The 20,267-nt window shown below is 36.0% G+C and overlaps 1 protein-coding gene and 1 pseudogene across 2 annotated transcripts; both read right to left on the reverse strand.

Annotated features, from left to right (window-relative positions):
* Window positions 1-465: 465 nt before the first annotated feature.
* LOC139983663 (caspase-8-like) lies at window positions 466-10,697 on the reverse strand. 2 transcript variants are annotated; one of them, XM_071997373.1, is made up of 5 exons: window positions 9,408-10,697; window positions 6,978-7,254; window positions 3,651-3,830; window positions 2,193-2,405; window positions 466-1,991 (listed from the first exon to the last, which is right to left on the reverse strand). In XM_071997373.1, the coding sequence occupies exons 2-5, from the start codon at window positions 7,246-7,248 to the stop codon at window positions 1,561-1,563; spliced, it is 1,095 nt and encodes a 364-aa protein (XP_071853474.1). In that variant the 5' UTR covers window positions 7,249-7,254; window positions 9,408-10,697; the 3' UTR covers window positions 466-1,560. The 2 variants fall into 2 exon arrangements, with proteins under 2 accessions (XP_071853474.1, XP_071853473.1); XM_071997372.1 differs by lacking the exons at window positions 6,978-7,254; window positions 9,408-10,697 and adding an exon at window positions 4,729-5,399.
* Window positions 10,698-11,812: 1,115 nt separating this feature from the next.
* LOC139983666 (uncharacterized) lies at window positions 11,813-19,046 on the reverse strand (annotated as a pseudogene).
* Between the last annotated feature and the right edge of the window lie 1,221 nt (window positions 19,047-20,267).

A 20,267-nucleotide genomic window follows, 5' to 3' on the forward strand; every position in this document is an offset into this window, starting at 1 on the left:
TGGCTTGAAGTGTAAATTGTAAAGCCTGTGCTGCAACAAGGTTTTCGTCGTAGAATCTCCTTGGTGAAACTAATTGGCCTCTAAGGCTCATGATGCTTTGTAGTTGAATGTACACAAAGTCAATATGCATCAAATGTACATACAGTCTGTATACATAATTATGCTACTGTATATTGTATACTTGTGATAGAAGGGAATACTGCAAGGGTGATCTGACGATGCCTGACGATGTCTTACTGAGTTAGGGTGATCTGGCGATGTCTTACTGAACCACTTAGAATAAAAACGTATTACATACTCTATCTTATGCATGCGAATAGGTTAGTTGTATGTACTGTTCTTCGAGACAAATAAAATTAGGCCACATATTGTCCCAAAGCAAGCAAAGCATCGGTTTTATGCGTTTGTAGAGAAAAACGAAAAACGAAAAAAAAAAAGCAGAAAAAAGAACGAAGAACAAGGAAATTGTTTTGTGACTTGTCATGTTGTTACCAAAGGAAGAAAATATTACAAGACGAGAAGAAAGGAAGGATCACAGATAAAATAGAGGTTGGACAAACGTATTCATTGGCTGAGCAATTTTTCTCTTCTGGAGATGTATAGTACTTTATTTATTTTTGACTAAAAGTTGCAATAAACTTTGATCATTTTAAGGGTCTGTGATATCGTAATATCGCAGCACTGGTCGAAATAAAGTAAATGATGATGACACGAAATTTACTGTAATATGTACAACAAAATTGTGAAAATTCACTCCATTGTATATTTAAATGCTTTTAGAGTGTACTAACTCACACCTGTATCCATTTATACCCAGGCTAATAGTGTCTGTTGCGTCATGTTGAAACTTCAACAAGTATGAGAATTGGCTATATTTTACTACAAATCTTCCTCAACTAAAAATACACTGTACAGTACTGTATTGGTTAATATTTTCTTTATATGCTTTAGTACTTCGGAGTGCTGCCAATTCCATACTTCACGCTTCCAGTTGTATACCTTTATCCAAACCCAAACGCTGCCTTGCTACGTAGGAGATATTGAATGGGTGACTCTTCTCTACAAACAAATCGCACTACGTATAACCAGACACTGACTAGGTAAGCCATCTGAAGTTCATAAAGAAGGCCAGTATTATTACTATATCCTTCACATTCAGACAGAGATTATATTCTGATGTTTCACTACTAACATATACGACGCCACTTACAATTTGGTTGAAATATTTGACCATCTTGATATGTCAAATATGATCAAGATACCTGGAGCATATCATAAGTTGAACATTAAAAATTCCACTCTTGGGATCTTATAATTAACATTTATGGCAAATTTGGTAATTGATGTTTCATGTTGCTGTTATGCAGACACAGTTTTTAATAGAATATGCATTAGTACTTTTCAAATCCAACAGTTGACGTAATCTGAAAACTAAAGCATTAACGGGAACAAAATTCCTACACAGGGGACGCAGGGGTTCAAGAAATTCATAAACAGGATCAATAAGATCAGAATCGAACGTTATATACGCCTTTATCATTGATAAAACATGATAATTATTCATGATGAAAAGTAAACTTTTTTTAAAAGTGTAGTGATTGTCGTGCTAGTATGACAAATAGGACTATCACAACTTTCCGGTTGTACCGGATTTTGTTTCAATTTTTCATTTGTACGTGCCCTAACGTCGTTGAGCATGTCGATCAGACGTGTGCTTTCATAGTTTGCCTTAAAGCATTCGTACATATTTTGGACATAAATCGTCCCCTTAGAAGGATTGCGGGCATTTGCATAACCTGGTACAGTGCTCAAGCAAATACAGAAGTCGTCTTCTTTGGCACACAGTCCTGAGGGCTTCTCAATCAATCCTGCACCATCTGAGCCGATACCGTCTTTGTGGAACTCTTGAAATCTTCCACCAAGACAAGTGACGAAGAAAAATATTTTTGGTTTTCCCCTGAGGCCCTCGCAGTTTTGAGGCTTGAAATTATCTAACAACGCGGAAACAGTATAGAAAGAGAAATACAAATGGTTATAGGATTTATCTAGATTATTTTAATGTCATTGACTAATATTTATGAAACTCAAGTCAAGGTAACATTGCATGTTACTGACTTTTTTAAAAGGCTTTGTCAAAACTAAACGTTTTCCTCAAATTGGAGCAATTTGCTCAACTTTTGTGAGTGACTTACCCATCAGATCTTGAAATTTGAACTTTCGTCCGTCTGTTGTAGAGAACGACTCTATATCTCCGTGAGAACAAACGCAACAGATGAAACAGTCTTGATGGTCTTTCTTGGCAGCTATCTTGGAAATAACTTCCTCTGTCTCCTCATAATTCAGATTGTATTTATCGTGAACTTCAAATTTCAGTACTTTTTCTCCAAACAATTCGTTTAGTTTTTCTGTGAGAGAAACGTTGAGCAGGACTTGTTTTAACTAAACACTACTGTAACATTTCAAAGTGTCTACCACAATGCATCGTTTCGAGCTTATTAAGTAGGCCAAGAAAAAATGTTACTCCTCCCCCACCACCATCACCTATTTTCGTATCTTAATATAGAGATTAGTGTTAATAGATATAAACTTCACATAAAATATTTACACCCCACAATGTATGGGTCTGGTAGGATGTACATGTATAATCACTTAGTGGAAGTGTCACAACATGATTATTGTTCAAGGTCGCACTGAACATAACTCGTTGGTTTACATGTTCACAGCATAACCTATTTCCTTATCAAATACGTTTGACTACAATGCAGATTACATGAACTATCTTCTGAACTAAGCCGTACAGAGTAAAAATAGTTATCATCTTGACATACCGCACTCTCACATCACATGATCGTTACCTACACCCTATCCTATTTAGCAAACAGAAATAATGATTATGTTATAATATATGTTAATCGCTCTATTAAAGGTGGCACCTACCCATCCACCATTTATTGATCTATTTGATAGAAGTAACTGTCATGAACAGCTTCCAAAGACCGATAAGATAAATTTGATTACAGATGGGAGACACACGGATTTCATGTTCCTTCACTTATGAAGCTGAAAAACCTGATCTTGACACGACATAATTGAGCCACATTTGTATCAATTGTAAAATCGTTTCTTTCTTTCTTTCTTTATTTATTTACAATGTTTATTTTCTGTAATGGAGAAGGGCTTTGTAGTGACTTATTTGAAAATAATGAAGATTTGAAAATAATGAGGCTATTTACATTATCCAATGATGTAATTTCTTTGTTGCCAAATCTGACATAATATATATTACCTTGTAAACATGGAGAGAGAAACATAGACAATATAAAGGTTTCTAATCCAAGTGACACAATTTCAATCTTCCAAATGGAACACTTTATTTAACAGTTGCATAAGGAGTTGTTCTTTACATAGACATATGTGAAATATGCCATATACGTTACGTAGGTATTGGTTATACCCCTTAAGGAAAGGAGGATCTACTTTCGACGAATCAAATGCTCTTGAGGATTGAATACAATTAGAAATAACATACGTAGTTAAGGATAGCTAAAATGATTATTTCAGCTGTCATCTATACTTAAAATTGTTACCACGTTTAGATGCGGGAATGAAGAGACGTAGAATGCCATCTTCTCAGGATATACATTTTCTACCTTTATCTTTTTCGTTCCCTTCCCTTTTTGTGAGCGTGGGTTCAGTAAACTCATCATATGTCAAAATGAGGCAGTGTCCTCTGGGAATTTGATTCATCTGGTATCTGTCACTTGAGGTTTGCTCTTGGCCTGAAGGAGAGTCACAAGTATCCGTGTTGCTTACTGCTACCTGTTGGGTAGCTGTAAAAAGGCAAAAACAATATTGCTAGAAAACATGTTCACCCCAAAGAGCAATCACACTAAATGCTAAAGCGTCGATGGTTCAAAGCTGATAAGAATCCATACTTTTCCATCATTTCCATCATTTTTTCTTGAGACCTGTTCCAACATCTTTATCAAACACATATTGTAAAACCATCCTTGTATGTATGGTGTTAAATGTTCGAGGTTTTAATCAAAAACAAAGCCAAAATAGACTCTAATCTTCATAAGGATTTAACTAGCATGACATGAATAATATCCTGCCATAAAAATCGTAACAAGCTCCAGACCAGAAGCATTACTTAAACAAAAAAATCGCTGTTTCCGTCTAAGGGTGAGATCTAAATATTTTATATAACTCCATTTATAGTCATATAGACATTGTCCATGTAGGCATAAATTGATTGATTTAAGTAACAACTGTATGTGGTTATCTTATTCGAGATATACAAGTATCTAATCGTTCTGCATATAGTGAAATCATTTTTCCAACTTGTTTGAACATCGTTAGATTCGTTTAGATTTTTTACTTCAATTTGACAATTTTCAATTTTAATCTATGCTCCATCCTGTGTTATATTGTTATACACAAATAACAAGTTTCACATGAAGTATCTAATCGTTCTGCATATAAGGAAATCATTATTCCAACTTGTTTGAACATCGCACCAGATGTGCCACAAAATTTGGCAATATATTGTATACAGCTCGACACTGTTGGGCGAACAATAAAGCTTCTTCGTGAAACATTTGTGCTAATAGAACTTTTATTTTAGATCCTAGACATTAAGGTATACTATTTCTTTCCCATATAACAAAGAGCCATAACTTTGTCTATATTTTTCCAATGGATCGATCCTTTGAATTGATTACTTACCATATGTATGCACTTTCTCCTGGAGGTCCTTCAAGTCAGCGTCTGTAAGAGCCTTCTCTAACACCTCATATGTTGCTTCTCGGCCATTACATTGCGACCATAGGCATAGCATTTGGTACACCCTTTCCGCCTGGTTGTTGTAATCTTCCTTTATGTTGTCGAGCTGCGGGTCACTGATATTCAGCTTTCTTCCAACATTGACCCAATCTTTAGGACGGATCTCTTTCGACAAGGTCTTAAAACAAGTTTATGTGAGAATAATTTGAATTTAAATAATGAATATTGTTAAGTATGGAGATAATACGCACGATAGGACATTGTATTAATATATCATTGATACGATATGGATCATATTCTCTTGGTATACTAATATATTTCAGAAGTAATATAGTATGAAAACTGGAATTATTGAATGCTTTATTATGTTTTGAGATATGTACACTACAGGTGTAAATCACGCAAAATTAATGCTATTATGTTAATGTATGTATTAGTTTGGGCCGCAAATACTGCTTGTACGTAATGACATTCTAAATATCAGCTCACAGTTTAGTGCCTATGGCTATTTGTTTTGGTTTTGCGTAACTAGAGCGTCTGGGTCAAAGGAAAAGGGAATCTTTCAACGCTGTAGTAAACCTCTCACTTCACTCTTGTCACAATACAGCAAGTCGCATCAATAAAATCCGTCATTTGCATTTAAAAAAGTGGGCAAACTCACTTGAAAAAAGAGAGGTGTCAACTTTTTTTGACTTATGTGACATCACGACGCTTGATGAATCTCTACCCTTTGGGTGAAAAGCAAAATAATATTTGTAGAGTTTAGAAAACAGACCGAGTTCACAGAAATAAAGTTTCCGACCAGCAATGGTTTAATATATAATTAAAAATATAACAGCTAAAAGATACTTTCTTCTTCTCTTAAATTGTAGTTTAAAATATGATCTTCTACAAACTTGGTTTCAAGCAATTATTCCTCCCTCTGCTTTTGTATAGACGTTCAAATTTCGCCAGCTTGTAAACGATTCAGTTCTCTTGACAGACACGAATGGACCTTGTCATGGTTTACTAAGCAATGATTTCAGCAATAGGTTAAATAAATGAGGTGGTAGTCTGATATCTGTATCACCTAATATCGTAACTTTCACAACACTTTGTTAGAAAAGTGTGTTTTGCTGAACTTTACTCTGCGTATGTAATAAGTACATAAAATAACTCACTGGGCTTTGCGTTTGTTTTCTTTTGGTAGTCTTCTAAGATTTTTGCAGATTTTTGGGAGGAAAATGTCTGCTTTTAAGTTTTTATAGCAAATAATTAATTATATCTTTTGAGATTAATGTTCTTGTCCATCACCTTGGGTAGTTTTATTCCAAAATGTATACTGTTATGTTCACAAGGATCAATGACTACTTCAAAATCCAACGCCTTGGCATCTTTCTTTGTACTAAGTTTAGCAGCAACATCAGCTAGCATAGCTCTGTCCTGTAGATATATGTTTCCCTGTTCTCATGTGAAATACAAATTCTCTGCTTGGAATTTGATCACCATTATCAATCATAACTCATCTCCTTAGAAGCATAATACAGTTATAAACATATACCTTCAAAGTTGTACAAATGGTCCCAAATAATGCTTGACGTCTTGCCGAACTATTGTGTTGCCATTCTGCGTCTCAAAATGAGTATGAATTATAGCAGTTAACTTGCTTTACTGATCATCATTATTGGCCCCAGGTATGTTAAAGGGGTTAAATAAATTGCATCTCACCTTTAAAAGTTAAGGAATGTGTTACTGCCAGCCTCCAGTCACACAGTAATAGTTTATGTTATATATATAGGCGAGCAGACCACAATGTCTGTAAAACACATTTAGATAATCACGTAAAATATGCATAAACGCACTTTTGAATTTATAAAATGTTAGTAGTTGTAGCGTGTCAGTATTAATGAAATTATCATTCTTAATCTGTTATTAATCCTCAACTTTCCTCAACCATTAAATGAAAGACATGACATCATTATTGCTAAACAATACTCACTTCTAGAAACCTTTCGTCAACCCGTTTATGTTCCTGTAACATATCGCCACTTTCAGACTCCGGACCTGCGAATGATTGTTAATATACTATTAAAATAGCAACCTATGAAAAACACTTAAGTGTGTTAACTTCATTGTTAATTGTACCACGGGGGTACATGCACACAAAGATACACACATAGATACACACATACATATCTATATTTTATACTTACTTGTATTATGATTTTTTTTGTAGTCTTCCAATTTGGTTGCAGCAACATTGTGACGTCGATCTTTTAGTTTTTTCAACAACTGATCTACGTTGTTCCCTGAGATCATTCCATTTTTCTCCATCACGTCAATTAACGTTCTTCCATTAATGATCTTATCACGCTCGCCACGAGGAATGACTAGTTCAAATGCCAAAGCCTTTGCTTCTTCATCGGTTAGCTCATCAGCAACATCTGCTAACACAGTCCTATAGTTGATATCTCTATCAGCCATAATGTTCTGTGCACCAATAAAATGTAAATTGTACATTTTATCTGAAATATTCTAAATATGGGTTCATAATATCATCTCATTATTTCTGTGAATATTTACGTGGTTGACACCAACATTTACAAAAGGGCATTCGCAATTGTAAATTATGTTTCTGACATAAGTTGCCATGGATCAGTGGTATATACACATGGACGTCAAGCGTCTTCTTGAATGTAGTTCAATGAAATTATGATACATGATGTGTGTTCTCGGTACTTTACTTTCCAATTGTGTTCTGTCTGACTTTCATTCCATAGTATCATTAGACATAATGTACAGTTGGGAATCTGACCTTGCGACCCTCATTATGTTTAGGGTCAGTGACGTCATACAAATTTGGAAATTTTTTAAATGACAAGGATGGTTTGTAGAGGATTTAAGAAAGAAGTGCATGATGTACCATAGATTTCAATTGCATAAAAAAGTTGAAAATAGATAAATGAATAGTAAGTTTTGAATTGCTGTCTCAGTTGGAAGAGTGTAGTGTATACAAAGTTTACGTACTAGAATAATGGTAGCAGTCCATCTGTACTGTATAGGCCTAGTTTATAATAGCATACTAGTAGAAGCTTACTTAATCAGTACTAGTAACGCAAAACAATTATTCTCGACAGTCACTAAAGTCCAATACAAAGTGATAATAAGTTAATAGTCTCACAGTAATTGCTCACTCTTTCAATAATAAAAAGAGGACTTTCAACAAATCAAAATTACCCGTCAAAGAGAGGGAAAGTCCGCTCACAAATCGTAATCGTCAAAGAAACCTTTGTATGCAACACCAAAATTATGAACTTTTATCTTGGAACTGAACTTCAAAAATAAGGGAATATGTTTATTAACTTAATTACCAATAATAGAATGTTTTAATCCGTACAGATCACGACAGAAACTGTTTGACAAATGTGAAGATAGAGCCCTTATCAAAGCTTATGTATAGCCTACTGTCGGATTAGCCTAACCAATTGTTATAAAACGATCGTGACTGAAAAACAGGACACTCACCATCCTTTACCCAAACAACCATTGAAAAATGTGAGCCGCACGGGAATATCATCGTTAACTGCAGCTAGTGTTTTTATTAATGAAGCTATTTCCAGTAGCATACATATGTTTTGCATTTAACTACATTGAAGAATGTCCTTTTCCCTAGCTACCAATTGAAAATTACATCCAAAAATTAGTTGCCGTTATTCAACAAAACACCAAACATATCGTTGAAGAATGGGATGAATCTTTCTATAGTGATTTAGTAAAACATCGTTAAAACATCAACCTTTCAGTATATCCTTCTATCACAAGTGTACAGGTACAGTAGCATCATTATGTATACGGACTGTATTTACATTTGATGTGTACATTTTACTACAAAGCATTATGAGCCTGATATGCCAGTTAGTTGTACCAAGAAGGTTCTACAAGGAAAGCCTCCTAGGTTGCACAAGCTTTAAAACTGATTTACACTTCATTGATTCCAATTAATAGATCCAAGAGCATCTAGCTGGAGATTTGATCTTGTGGTCATCAGGGATGAAAATCACGTAGTTAACTGTGACAGTCTGCTGCTAGAGTGGGAGATATGAGGGGTATTGATGTCACCTAGCTTAGCTGCCTTCTGCCCAGGTTACCTACGGGCAAAGATTCGCTACGACATTCATTTGAATAAAATAAATATCTTTGATTCTGGGGAACCAGACTGGCGGTTGCTCTACTGAGGACGACACAGAGGGATCGGATGTGAGGAGGGCAAGGCACCACAGTTTGTATGTCAGTTTATGCCCTGCTCCAACCCTGAACTACACCCGCACCCTCTACATTCATCATTCATCAGCTTTACATATCGTTAGTTATATGCAATCGAAGCTATGTTATAACAGTTTCCGTAGCCTGCAGTAATGCCCTCACTCTGGTGCTGACATATATGCCTACATATATACAATACAGACTGATCAGGATATTGTAGCATTGACTTCGTTGATATCTTATACGTCATACAACCTTGTCTAGTCATCAACATTTGCTTTGCAGACAATTTAGCAGGAATGGCGACCATTGTAGTCCGATACCTTTGCTAACACGTGTGCGTTACTTTGGTTGGGTCCTTTATATGCCATAATACTGACCTTAAAAGAAGTATATTCAGTAACATATACGGTTACAATTTGGTTGCTTCGTGCTCTGCCTCTACGTCGCCTCGCTTAATGTGGTCTTCAACACAGGATGTTACACGCTGTACGGTTGTACCGTATTGGTATGACAGAATGCTTCCTATAACGTTGCTACTTTACTACTTTTACACAGGTTATAATAAAGCGAAACTAACAGAACTAACAGGAAACACACTTGACATTCTATATGGAATCATTATGCATTTTAACTCGCTAATTAACATTTTCTTCTATTCTTTTCTTTCAGTATCGTGCACTCATCACTAAAATATGCACGTGTGTCTCAGTCACCCAGAGTTAGACTTGCTTCAAGTCGAATGATATGTTTACACTTTTTAAATTCTTTTCACCCTGTATACTTTGCAGATTAGCTTTTAACGATGATTAATATGATCAAAATGTTTCTTTATTTCAGCTAGTTTTTAGTAGTGTCACATGAACAAGAAGGGGCAAAAAGTATGTATTTTTTGTTTTATTGTTTTGTTATCAAGTAATTCCCTTAATTGGTATTGAAAGTTGAGTTCTTATTGTGTAAATGGCTTAACGAAGTAGTTGTTGTTGAAGCTTATCCGTGTTTACAGTGCTGGTTGGTTGGAGGAATATAATGTGAAGATGCCTACTCTGTTGTTCTCGATTGTCTTTATTGCTTCCAGCCATTGATATATGTACACCAGATAAGTTGCTAGAGGAATCACTTCTATACTTCTAGTAATACACAATCAAAGATGGAGCTCAGTGTTGACGTCAGGATAGAGTCCATGTCATAAATTTTGCCTTACGAAAATGCCTTGTACTTCAATAACGGCGACGAACAAGTCATTCTTTTGTTTTGACGAAGCAGATTATCAACTTGATTATATGGAACATATTTCAATTAGAGTGAGAGTCATTGTTGTAGTGTCCGGTGTAGCAAGAAATGATGTCAACTGTCTCCGCGGATACTATCTCTTGGGGATATCGTGCCTCCACCTGGTTGATATTGTCCACGGACAGCATAGCCAACTTTTCATCTCAAATGAGAAAGTGTCATGCTCTCGTACCATTCCCATCCTTAAGATCTTAATAATTAAACTTCGATGCAACTTTCAATGTAATTTCGTGTGTTTTTAAAGAACATTCCAATTTGCGTTTTGATATCCCAAGGAGGTGAGTCCTGTGCACATGCTCTTCAATAGGTAGTGTTCGCGCCTCCCCGATTAAACTTACAACAGAAGTTGAAGGCTTAGTATTGCATTTTTAAGCCAACTGCCCCCTCACACGACTTTACCAGACTAACATCTGGTCACACCGAATCCAACAATCCCTCCAGGGGCAATACAGTGCACCACATATACAACTGCCTGCCTATTTAGCATAAGCTATTCGGTAGGCTGGGTTTCATTGAATAATTAAGAAATTTGAGATGAAATGGTATTATGGGAATTATTGTCTAACATCTAAATACGGAGAAGAGGTTTTTTTTTCATTCTTTTAGCACTCCACAGATATGAACATGCGTGCTCAAAGCAGCATGTGGTAGTAAATGTTGTTGAATAGTTTATCCCAATCACTGCTTGCTGAGTGGTAGGATATTTCCTTCGTAGATCGTTTGAGTGTTTTGGTGTTCCAGAATTCATATGTGACCATTATATGTGTGTACACAAAATAACTTTTCCAGAGGGTTTCTGCAACTTAATGGGACTCTACTTTTCTCCCCGGGACTTGACTAGGCTTGTTTTCCTATTGGACAGACTTTCATTATGCTAAACATGCTAAACTAAATTCTTCTAGGCTCAAAAATATCAACGGCCATGGTATGATAATTTTCGGGCACCATGTTTAGCCCAGCCATCAGCTATCAGCTATGGGTACGATATGCCAGATGTATTGGAAAGTGTGGATTAAATTTAGTGTGTAGTTCAATGTAACGATCATTTGTGGTACATCTGCTTTCATGACGTCTCGTGGGTAGCTGTTTGCAACGCTTCCACTTGCACCGATGGCTGAAGAAATGGCTAGTGTACAGTAGTTTGGTATTTAATTCCCCCCCCCAAAAAAAGAACAATGAAATATGAAACCTAATTTACAATCATATTAAATGTTATTGCTGAAATAAATAACTGTTAATTAATGGTACTGCCCAGACTTTATTATCTATGCAGCCTCCGAAACGTGTTCTCTCAATATCTGGATACTCTCAATAAGGGAAAAGAACAGGGTATTAAGAGGAATAATGTGTAATGAAGAAAGTAGGTGGTGAATGAACTTTTTATTTGTTATGTATACACCTCATTAAGTAAGGGAACCATATTCTTTTCTGGGTTTATCACATTTGTCAACGAGGTCAACACAGTAAAAGTAAACACGACAACTCATCTTGGTTCAAATTCATTTCACTTGTGTTTAATTTTAGTTTGCGTTTGTCAAACGCCTAATACTATCGTTTTGGAACAGTTGCACATTTGCAATTATTCCCATACTTGTATTCATTTGGAACTGCGACGTTACTGTTAATGTTAATGGGAAAAGAGAACATTAATCTCAAAAGATATAATTAATTACTGCTAAAAAACTTAAAAGCGGACATTTACCACACAAAACTCTACAAAAACCTTAGAAGACTACCAAAAGGAAACAAACGCAAAGCCCAGTTATTTTATGTACTTATTTCTTACGCACAGTAATGTTAAGCAAAACACACTTTTTCTACAAAGTATTGTGAAAGTGGCGATATTAGGTGTTAGAGATATCAGACTACCACCTCATTTGTCCTATTGCTGAGAACATTGATTAGAATCATGACAAGAGGGTCTACTTGTGTCTGACAAGAGAACTGAATCGTTATCAAGCTGGCGAAATCAGACCAAAGTCTATAACAGAAGCAATTGGAGGAAATAATTGCTTAAAACCAAGTTTGTAGAAGATCATATTTTAAACTACAATTAAAGAGAAGAAGAAATTGAATCCTGATATTGACATTTCACAATTCAGTTAACTAATAACCATCCAATTTAATTTCATTTCATTGCAAGTCTTATTTCTGTGTGGAAATTGATTGATTGTTCCAGAACTTTGTTGATATAATTTCCTCTTTCTCATCCATTTAGCCCAAAGTCATGGGCAGAACATAACAGGAACCACTACAGACTAGAGCAATGATAATGTTAACATTTCGAGTTGTCAACTCTGCGTCATGTAGACTACAGTGCATCCATTCACGCCATCCCGTCATGTGTACAGAAACTTATTCTATGTATGAAAATATTCTCCCCCTCATCAATAACTTGTTGGCTCCCCGCCCGCTTGTCTTACAAGCCTGGTAGCGGAACTGATTCGGATGTAGTGTAAAAGAGGCCTACTTTGTAACCAAGTATAGCCATACATAAGTAGTGGAAACCTAACAAATTAGTTTTGCCTCTTACAAAGGTAACAGTGGCTGCATTTTCTCTTCGATTGAGTTTCGCCAATCTCGCTTCTCATTTTTTTCATGTTTTCATCATCCAGTTTGTCACATGTTGCTATATTTTGTTACTCTGTTATCCTAATAATAAAAATAATAATAGTGATTAATCGGCAAAATCATCTGTAGAAGAACAAATACAAAACAAAGAACATGGAACCAACGACACTAAAGATCTGGCATTTTCATAAAATGAACATATTTTCCCCATCTAAGGTGTTTAATGAAGTATCAGATGGACACTTCATCCTGTTTCATTTTCCATTGGTATGATCACTCTCTGTCTCTTCGAATGAAACCAAAACTCTCTTGTGCGTCCCATTTTTACCTCCGTTAGCTTTTGGACTGTCTTGTCAGTGGCTTTTGCCTGTAAATTGTAAAGAAGAATGAAATATAAATCACCAAATGGCATAAAATTCGAGTCTTTAGTAGTAACTTCCAAAACTTTGAAAACATAGTACTTCAGTTGACACACACAAAAAAAAAACGTTATCCATTACAGTGAAAGATTAGAAAATAAAATCTACACTACGTTGGCGGAAGTAATTCGGTACGTATACCGTTTTGTGTTTCGTAACTGCAATATAGTTTAGTTACAAATTTCGTCAAGGTACGACTCGTAAAACTTGGGGAAATTGAATGTTGGAAACCCAGGAGGGTGGGAGTAGAAGAATCATTGTCGAATGCAAAACACTCAACTCCTTATATGAATATTACTTTAAAGCTATGCCAAAATTATCAAAGTTTGTCTTCTACAGAACAGATTTAAACCAGGTTAACTAACTTCCTTATCATTTTTTCTTAAGACCTGTTTCAACATCTTTATCAAACACATGTTCATAAAACTATCCTTGTAGGTATGGTGTAAAATGTTCCAGGTTTTAATCAAAACCAAAGCCAAAATAGACTCTAATCTTCATAAGGATTTAACTAGCATGACATGAATAATAGCCTGCCATAAAATTCGTAACAAGCTCCAGATCTAGATATTAAGTAAAAAAAAGTCGTTGTTTCCGTCTGAGGGTGAGATCTAAATATGTTATATAACTCAATTTATCGTCATGTAGACATTGTCCATATAGGCATAAATTGATCGCTTTAAGTAACAACTGTATGTGGTTATCTTATAAGTGATTTACAAGATCCACTAAGATCAGAATATTTAAAACAGATTGCTAACCGTATTTTAGCACTTCTTCCTTAAGGTCTACCCGATGAGCCTCTTTAAACGCCTCTGCCAGTACGTAGTATGTTGCTTTCTTCCCATTCATTTGCCACCAAGATTTTAGCATGTCTAAAATTGCCTCTTTTATGCGCGTAGGATTGTCTGCTAAGAAACTTTTAAGATCTGATTCTGTAAATCCGAGCCTTCTTCCAACGTCTTTCCACTCTCCCGTGAATTTTTCCGACAAAGTCTGCAAATAGGTAAAGTTATAAATACTCTCCGTTTAGGAAACCGCCATGCAACAGTCTGCATGAACGGTATGTGTACATATATCCCGTTTGCCATTTGAAAAGATATTCATTTCATATACGTATTTTTATCACATTGGCCATGGATACACACACATACATATTCTGCAATACGTTTTTTTTTTATCGTAAATGTACAACGCATGAGAACGTCTTTGTTTTCCATTTTTGTTTCTGATGCGGTCGGAGTCCCGCTGCAATTATATAATCTCTTTATAGGCAGCTTAATTTGAATGAAATCAATCGATCATACCATAGCAAATTGAAATAGCACGCAATTACACAAAAATTACTTATCTACTTTAAACCAAGCAAAAACATATGTTGGTGTAATCTATGTTTACTACACCACAGATATCAGGCACAGGACAGTTATCTAAATAAAGAAAAAAAACTGCGATATTTTGCCTTAATAACGGAACAAGCTATAATATAACTGGGAAGTTGGTTCAATGACTATTATCTACAACAAATCTGAATAACTTCTATTTTAAATCTTAGACTTCCATAGCATTTACCTATTAATCATTTGGATCAATGCTGAATAGGTTGATGACAAACCGTGTACTTTCCAACCCACTCATGGCATGGTTATTTCGATGTTAATTTATCTACCAGGATACCAGGATAATATTACATCATTGCAACAATGCCATTCATCTTTATGGCAATATGAGGAACATATAAGTATTTCATTATATTATCACCGTCTACTCAATCTATCAAAGGTAGACACATATGACACTGATCGCAAGCACAACGTATAATGACAATAGGACCGTACTACATACAAATCAATTACACACGGCACATTGAGACTACTTAGAGGAGATTCAGACCAATGTCAAGAGTCTTCAAAGTAAGCTCGTACCCAGGAGCTGTCAAAATTATAGTCAATGATGTTCTCACCAAGTCAAAGTCTTTCAAATGAGATAGAAACAACTCAAATATTGCAAATTCATGATATCATGTTCGAAGTAATGCATTATCATTCTTAATCTGTTATTAATCCTCAACTTTCCTCAAACCTTAAATGAAAGATATGTCATCATTATTGCTAAACAATACTCACTTCAAGATAACTTTCTTCAACCCGTTTATCTTTCGGTAACATATCGCCACTTTCAGACTCCGGACCTGCGAATGATTGTTAAAATATTATTAAGATAGCAACCTGTGAAAAACACTTAAGTGTGTTAACTTTATTGTTAATTGTACCACAGGGGTACAATTAAGGCCTAGTAGCTCCATATAGTACATACGTACATGCACGCATAGATACACACATAGATACACACATACATATCTATACTTGCTTGTAATATGATTTTTTTGTAGCCTTCCAATTTGGTTGCAGCAACATTGTGACCTCGTTTTCTTAGTGTTTTCAACAACTGATCTACGTTGTCCTCTGAGATCATTTGATTTTTCTCCATCACGTCAATTAGCGTTCTTCCATTATTGATCTTGCTACGCTCACCACGAGAAATGTCTAGTTCAAATGCCAAAGCTTTTGCTTCGTCATCTGTTAGCTCATCAGCAACATCTGCTAACACAGTCCTATAGTCCGTTCTATCAGCCATAATGTTCTGTGCACCACTAAAATGTAAATTGTACATTTCATCTGAAATATTCTAAATATGGGTTCATAATATCATCTCATTATTTCTTTGAATATTTACGTGGATGACACCAACAATTAAGAGGGCATTCGTAATTGTAAATTATGTTCATGGCATAAGTTGCCATGGATCAGTGGTATATAAAGATGGAAGTCAAGCGTCTTCTTGAATGTAGTTCAATGAAATTATGATACATGATGTGTGTTCTCGGTACTTTACTTTCAAATTGTGTTCTGTGTGATTTTCATTCCATAGTATCATTAGACATAATGTAAAAATTGGAATCTGACCTTGCGACCCTCATTATGTTTAGGGTCAGTGACGTCATACAAATTTGGAAAACAAGGATGGTTTGTAGAGGATTTAAGAAAGAAGTGCATGATGTACCATAGATTTCAATTGCATGAAAAAGTTGAAAATAGATAAATGGATAGTTAGGTTTGAATTGCTGTCTCAGTTGGAAGAGTGTAGTGTATACAAAGTTTACGTACTAGAATAATGGTAGCAGCCCATCTGTACTGTATAGGCCTAGTTTAGTTTAGTAGAAAAAAGGATCAGGAGGGACACTTAAGTCCCCATCAAGGACCCTATAGAGAGAGAAGAAAAACTGAAGACACAGACACTCAGACCCGATTACAATGCTTAAAGTGCTTCTCCAACGCATTCTTAAACCCATTCACACTACTTGCAAGTTCAACTTTCTCAGGCAAACTATTCCACTCATTAACAACCCTTTTAGAAAAAAGTTATGCCGAATATTAATCCTACTATGCGACTTTTGGAGTTCAAGACAATGACCTCTAGTACAAATACTATTTGCAAACAAGAAAAAGTTGGTAAAGGATAAATTGTCGAAACCATACACAATCTTGAAAACCTGGATCAAGTCCCCACGTAACCTCCTAAGCTCCAGTGTGGTGAGATTCAACAGTTGTAACCGCCTATAATAAGAAACCCTCTTTAAGGAGCTAATCATCCTAGTAGCCCTCCTCTGGACCTTTTCAAGTACTTCCTTATCCTTAGCAAAGTAAGGTTCCAAGCCTGCACAGCATACTCCAAATGAGGCCTAACCAACTGCTTATAAAGCCTAACTACGATGTCCTCTTTCAGAAAACTGAAGTTCCTCTTGATCATACCCAAAACCCTATTACCTCTTTTAGCAGCTTCAAGACAATGTTTAGAAGATTGCAGAGATGAGTCAATGTAGATACCTAGGTCTCTTTCAACAGAGACCTCCTCTAAATCCACACCATTAAGATTGTATGTAAACTTTTGGTTACTATAATAGCATACTAGGTTATTATAATAGCATACTAGTAGAAGCTTACTTAATCAGTACTAGTAACGCAAAACAGTTATTATTCTCGACAGTCACTAAAGTCCAATACAACGTGATAATAATTAAATAGTCTCACAGTAATTGCTCACTGTTTCAATTATAAAAGAGGACTTTCAACAAATTAAAATTACCAGTCAAAGAGAGGGAAAGTCAGCTCACAAATCGTAATCGTAAAAGAAACCTTAGTATGCAACACCGAAATTATAAACTTTATCTTGGAACTGAACTTCAAAAATAAGGGAATATGTTTATTAACTTAATTACCAATATAGAATGTTTTAATCCGTACAGATTACGACAGAAACTGTTTGACATATGCGAAGATAGAGCCCTTATCAAAGCTTATGTACAGCCTACCGTCGGATAAGCCTAACCAATTGTTATAAAACGATCGTGACTGAAAAACAGGACACTCACCTTCCTTTACCCAAACAACCATTGAAAAATGTGAGCCGCAAGGGAATATCATCGTTAACTGCAGCTAGTGTTTTTATTAATAAAGCTATTTCTAGTAGCATACATATGTTTTGCATTTAACTACATTGAAGAATGTCCTTTTCCCTTGCTACCAATTAAAAATTACATCCAAAAATTAGTTGCCGTTATTCAACAAAAGACCAAACATATCGTTGAAGAATTGGATGAATCTTTCTACAGTGGTTTAGTAAAACATCGTTAAAACATCACCCTTTCAGTATTTACTTCTATCACTAGTGAACAGGCACAGTAGCATTATTATGTATACTGATTGTATTTACATTGCATGTGTACTGGCTTTGTGTACATTTCACTACAAAGCATCATGAGCCTGATATGCCAGTTAGATCTACCAAGAAGGTTCTACAAAAAAAAAGCCTCCTAGGTTGCACAAGCTTTAAAATTGATTTACACTTCATTGATTCCACCTAATAGATCCAAGAACATCTAGCTGGAGATTTGATCTTGTGGTCATCAGCGATGAAAATCACGCATTTAACTGTGACAGTCTGCTGCCAGAGTGGGAGATATGAGGTGTATTGATTTCACCTAGCTTGGCTGCCTTCTGCCCAGGTTTCCCACGAGCAAAGATTCGCTACGACATTCATTTGAATAAAATAAATATCTTTGATTCTGGGGGACCAGACTGGCGGTTGCGGTTGCTCTACTGAGGACGACACAGAGGGATCAGATGTGAGGAGGGCAAGGCACCAACAGTTTGTTTGTCAGTTTATGCCCTGCTCCAACCCTGAACTACACCCGCACCCTCTACATTCATCATTCATCAGCTTTACATATCGAAGCTTTGTTATAATAGTTTCCGTAGCCTGCAGTATTGCACTCACTGTGGTGCTGACATATATGCCTACATATATACAATACAGACTGATCATGATATTGTTGCATTGACTTCGTTGATATCTTATACGTCATGCAACCTTGTCTAGTCATCAACATTTGCTTTGCAGACAATTTAGCAGGAATGGCAACCATTTGTAGTCCGATACCTTTGCTAACACGTTTGCGTTACTTTGGTTGGGTCCTTTATGTGCCACAATATCGAAAAATATCCTGTCTTTTACTTACCTTAAAAGAAGTATATTTAGTAACATATACGGTTACAATTTGGTTGCTTCGTGCTCTGCTTCTTCGTCGCCTCGCTGAATGTGGTCTTCAACACAGGATGTTACACGCTGTACGGTTGTATCGTATTGATTTGACAGAATGCTTCCTTATAACCTTGCCATTTTATAACGTGTGCAATGGTTATAATAAAGCGAAACTAACAGAAATAACAAGAAACAAACAAGACATTCTATATGGAATCATTATGCATGCACGAAGGCGTTACGTGAGAGCGCCACCGACTGACTTCATTGATTAACCAAGCAGTGCTTCTGTTTGCACAGTCTGAATGGTTAGGGTAAACAGACACCAGGGAAGGACGTAACTCCTTATGCATGCATGGTGATTTGATAGAATCGTTAACAAAATTTACTATTTAGTGCGATTATTTGTTTCCCTGAAATAAGACATCCTACAAGCTTCATTTTCTTAAGCCTAGTGGATGGGCCTGGTTGCTGCCCGGCGGCAAATTTAGAGTGTCCTGTGTGGTTGGGAGTAGAATTAAAATGCCAAATTGCTAGCATCTCCAAAAGCATGACGAACCAAGACTACGAGGTACACAACGTGGCTAGCAACATTCCAGTTGCCTGGTCCCCGTGCTTCTTTATGAAGATACTTTCCCACAAGACTGACAGCAGGAAAAGCATAAAAGGTGTAATCCCTCTATGTTAATTTGGAAGCATCAACTGCCAAAGCCGATAGGTCAGCTCTACATGACGCAAAATATGCTAGTTTGGTATTAAATCTGCTAGCAAAAAACATCGACATTAGGCCTACAGTCACTGCAGGTGTTTGCAATTTATTTTTCAACGATATGGTCATGCAATGACCTGACCGTGATAAATGGTATGTATGATCTTTCTGTGAACTAGGAATATGGGCAACAGAAATCCAAATATTGATGTTAATGCACTTCAAACAAATTAATTTGGTAATCATATTGCAAGGCAGGGATTTCAATCCTCCCACTTTGGTTATGCTAGCTACAGCTAAATTACTATGTGATTGAATCCTCAAATGGAGGTTGTGAAAATTCTGACCAAAATTTGTCATCCCAAATGTAATTGCATATAGCTCAAGCTGGTTGATGTGTAAACCCCAACTGCCCATGATTCCACATTCCTTGAGCAGCTTGGTCTTCAGTTACTGAACCCAGCCACTCTGAGAAACATCAAATGTCAATATGTGTCGGGGATCACCATGATTAATAATTTTCTGAGCTGAATTGATATTTTATATCCTCATTAAATGCCACGTTGAAAATCTTGAAATGGTGATATTTTAAAAACTTATTCAATGACCTTATGTTAAGGATCATTCTATGTGATCCATCTTTCTCT

This window comes from Apostichopus japonicus, chromosome 16 (genome assembly GCF_037975245.1).
Source record: "Apostichopus japonicus isolate 1M-3 chromosome 16, ASM3797524v1, whole genome shotgun sequence".
NCBI classification, from domain to species: Eukaryota; Metazoa; Echinodermata; class Holothuroidea; order Aspidochirotida; family Stichopodidae; genus Apostichopus; species Apostichopus japonicus.

Excerpts from the sequence above, each read along its gene's own strand:
- LOC139983663 (XM_071997373.1), bottom strand. The coding sequence starts at position 7,248 with ATGGCTGATAGAGATATCAACTATAGGACTGTGTTAGCAGATGTTGCT. Across the intron at positions 2,406-3,650 it reads AGGGAACGAAAAAGATAAAG|AAAAACTAAACGAATTGTTT; the intron begins GTAGAAAATGTA and ends TTTCTCTCACAG. Across the intron at positions 1,992-2,192 it reads CAAATTTCAAGATCTGATGG|ATAATTTCAAGCCTCAAAAC; the intron begins GTAAGTCACTCA and ends CCGCGTTGTTAG.